This window comes from Arachis hypogaea, chromosome 11, assembly GCF_003086295.3.
Source record: "Arachis hypogaea cultivar Tifrunner chromosome 11, arahy.Tifrunner.gnm2.J5K5, whole genome shotgun sequence".
NCBI classification, from domain to species: Eukaryota; Viridiplantae; Streptophyta; class Magnoliopsida; order Fabales; family Fabaceae; genus Arachis; species Arachis hypogaea.
In genome coordinates, this window is record NC_092046.1 from 48,318,597 (window position 1) to 48,322,778 (window position 4,182).

Below are 4,182 nucleotides of genomic sequence, written 5' to 3' on the forward strand. Positions count from 1 at the left end.
AGCTCGAGTGTTTGATATAAATAGTTGGAGGACTAAGCAAAGCAGTTCTATTTTACTTTTCTTAAAGCAAACAAACGCACGGAGTTCTTGCGAGTCTTCCTAATCAATCACACGAAAACCAGAGAGCGTTGGTTTTCTTTCTGTTGTTCGAACGTCTTCCAACAGGTTCAAACTTTCCTAATCGATCTTTCTTAAATTTCTCAATTAGAGTCTTCTTTGCGTCTTCTTTATTTATTTGTTTTTTTGGTTGCAAAGTTGGTAGGAAATTCCAAATAAATAAATAAATAAATAAAAGCTTTGAAGTTTAAGGCGCTTTTATTGATGTTCTGGTGGTAGGTCCATCTTCTTGATTAAGTGATTATTGCTGGGTTTGTGTTTGTTAATTTTAACGATGCCCTTTCTTTGTTGCTTTTTATTTTTGGTTGAATGATTACTTGATTACTTGCTCTTTGTTAGAAATTCCATGTCTCATTCTACCTGAGTTGACTTTTGCTTTGTTTATCGCTAGGTTCAAGAAAAATGGCAAAGAGTTACTTCAAACAAGAACATGATCTTGGTATATGTTGCTGGTTTCTTTTCTGTTTTTGGTGATGAATACTTGTTTTGATTGTGTGTTTTGTTGTTGCTAATATACGGCAATGATTAATTATTGTCTTCAGAGAAGAGAAGAGCTGAGGCTGCTAGGATTAGGGAGAAATATCCGGATCGTATCCCGGTGAGAATTCGTAGTGATTTTTTCTTTGCAGCTATCCCTTATTGATGCTACTGATGTTGAATCATGTACTTGTGTAAAAGACAAAGTTATCTCTTTTGTTGGTTATAGAGCCAATGCTTTTGATTTCGTTGATTCTTTTGGGCCTATTCTAGCAAGCAAATTTTGGTTAATAGTAGTAACTGCATGTTAGCTACCTACCTACATATTTGACACTTTAGCATATAGTATTATACACTATGGGAAATACTTTGTTTGGAGGTTTGGTATCATGGCAAGTGCTTTTTCTTTTATGATTTTAGTTCTTAACTATGGTCTCTACAAGTATGGCTTTATTTTTGTGGGGAAATCCTTTATTTGAGGTGAAATGACTCACTGCAGAATGCTTCGGATTATTGAATCAATAAATTAAATTCAAAAGCTAATGTTGAAATGATTTTTATATATGGACTTTTACAAAATGTTGACATTAGTCCTGGAAATGCCTTATGCCCTCAAGCTATTTTATTTGCTTTTCAGATTTGTTCTTCTTAGTCGTGATTATATGGTTATATGGAACAAGGGGCTGAACAGTTTTATTGTATTCTACTCGAGTTTTAATATTATGGTTACATCATTCCTGTCATTTGGTGCGAATTAATGGGATAAGAATATCCAGTTCAGCTTTAGCGATAGAATAATTTTAAGTTTTCAGGAAGAAATAGGTGTGATATTTTATTAGTCAAGAACGATTCATGTTTAGTTTATGATCCTAGTTGCTACCTGTGATACCTGAATATGAACATCAATGATGCATCTCTAGTTGTTGTGCTAAATATTCTCTGGATATTTCTGAAGGTGATTGTGGAGAAGGCAGAAAGAAGTGATATCCCAAGTATTGACAAGAAAAAGTAAGAGATTCTTAGAATTTATCATATCATCTGGAATTGTCGAATTAGTTTTCTACTAATATTTGTTTCTTTCAAAGTAATGGAGTGGTGAAATATAATGGATTCTTATAGCAACTTCTTTGGATAATCAAGAATTTTTCTTGCAATGGTTGTGATTATAACAAGCAAATTTTTTATGCTAGAAGCTTGCTCCAATAAATATTTTTTCTACTATATGAATGATTTTTTTCACAAATTTCACATTGCATTGGAAGTTTTTATCTTGAAGTTAACCATTGTTGTCTTAAAACCAACAGACAATATAATTTTTTCAAGAAATATTGTTGTTGTTTAGATTTTCTAAAATTGGTTTTGCAATTTTGACACAATTATCATATATAATTCAATACTAGATTCTTCAAAATCTCTTTTAAATAGTTAAGTGATTTGATGATATTATCAAATAGTGAGGTTTTAGATCAATGACTAATAATTCATGATATTATATGAGGGCAGGTTCCTGAAGAGCTTTCTGGTAACATATATATTTATATATATCAGGTTATAATCTAGTTTATATTGGAGGAAGATATTATTTATTTATAATGTTTCCGCTGTAAAAATTGAGCATGGTGTTTAATTTGAAGCTGGCAACCATATATTCTCTGTTTTAAGATATCAAATTAATGAACTTATTGTTGTAGGTACCTTGTCCCTGCTGATCTGACAGTTGGACAATTTGTCTATGTAATCAGAAAGAGGATCAAATTAAGTGCAGAAAAGGCAATCTTTATATTTGTGGATAATGTCCTTCCACCTACAGGTAAAGCTTCAACAAAATCATATTCTCTGTCACACATCTTCAGTATGGTACTTTAGCCTCCTAACATAATTAGGATATAACTGAGTAAGAAAGTTTTATACTATCATTCAATAAGATACTTGTTTATATAATATTTTTAAGTTAGTGGATGGTTTAGTTAAACACTTTTAATGATGTGGCTACGTATAATTGGAGGTCCGACTCCAAGTTATTCAAGAATAGTGGCGTTGAGTTCCTCGACCTTTGCCTTAGGATTAGTTAGTTCTATTTCTCGATAGGGACATGGGAAGGGGTATAATTTAGTTGTAGAGTATCACTTTGAGCGGGTGGAAGTCATCAGTGTGAGCTTGATTATCCCTAAATCCAACCTAGTGTATAGAAATTAATTTTGTTCCGGGTTTTATTTCAATTTTTTGTTCCTTTTCAGGAGCAATAATGTCTGCCATATATGATGAGAAGAAGGATGAAGATGGGTTTCTTTATGTTACTTACAGTGGAGAGAACACCTTTGGGGACCTAACTTCCCACTAGCATATTATGGATTTACGCGACATGATCCAATTTGGCTTGCCTCATAAAAATTCATGATGTTACTAATATCAGACACATTGCTCTCAATGTTATGTACAGAGATGTATATAAAATTCTAAGAACCTATTTCATGCTAAAATGTTTTCTTGTTTCAACTTTGGAGTACTTAGCTGTTTCAACTTTAAATAAGGGAAAGTGGCAAATTGTTGATGAATTTGGTCTCCAAATTTCACGTGTGATTTAATTTGATCTTCAAATTTCAATTGACCCAAAATGATTTCATAAGTTAATTTTGTGACTTAATTTGGTCCTTCAATTTTCAAGGAATTCAACTCGATCTTTTAAATTGGTCTCGGGATGTAAGTAACTCAATTTGGTCTCTCAATCATCCATTTTACATAATCAATGTTGCATTGAGGGAAGAAATTAATGGGCTAATTATAGATCATTGATCTCCGTTTTATAGCATCCGGTGATTTACGCAGCTAATTGTTTCCTAGTATAGTATGATTAACAACAATGCATCTAGAGTTGCAAATTAATTATGCCTGGGAATAAATTGTTAGTTTTTTGAAAGAAACATTTAGGACGAGTTTGGATAAACAATTTAATTAAAATCTTCTAAAAAAAGAGCTTATAACATAAGAGGTTCTATTAAAAGTAGTTCATAAATTATGAAGCATGGAAACATAACACGACATGAGACACGCAGACACACAAATTTTAATATTTTATAAGACATGGGAACACGACATATATATGAAATATAAAATATTTTTTAAATAAATTTTATTAATATTTTAATATTTTAATATTTTATTCATATTAAAATATAAATTATATATTTAACTATTTTTAATGTCTTTTTAATTATATAAAATATTTAAAATAAATTTGTGTTAATAAATGGTAATATATGTTATTTCTAAATTCATTTCAAGAATATAGGTTAAGAATAAAATTGAACACGGCTGACACGTGATGGCATTTAGATGTGTTCAAAGTTCAAACATGTCTGAAGAAGCATTTTGTATTTTTTATTAAGGCATGGTTGAACACAAAAGACGTATGTCGAACGAGTGAGAGATGAGTGTCATGTCAAAATTGTGTACGGCACGCGAATATAGCTACTCACGAATATAGCTACTCAGGAAAGTGTTTGTGCTTCATAGTTCATACTTCATAAATAAATTATTGTGTTTGATTTTTCACAAAAGTACTTATTTTAAAGAGTGATAGAAATTTAG

General features: G+C 31.0%; 1 protein-coding gene across 1 annotated transcript; it reads left to right on the forward strand.

The window, feature by feature from the left end:
* Window positions 1-3,090, forward strand: LOC112720821 (autophagy-related protein 8f). The gene is made up of 6 exons (XM_025771914.3): window positions 1-165; window positions 509-556; window positions 660-715; window positions 1,550-1,602; window positions 2,286-2,404; window positions 2,832-3,090. The coding sequence occupies exons 2-6, from the start codon at window positions 520-522 to the stop codon at window positions 2,933-2,935; spliced, it is 369 nt and encodes a 122-aa protein (XP_025627699.1). The 5' UTR covers window positions 1-165; window positions 509-519; the 3' UTR covers window positions 2,936-3,090.
* Window positions 3,091-4,182: the final 1,092 nt, after the last annotated feature.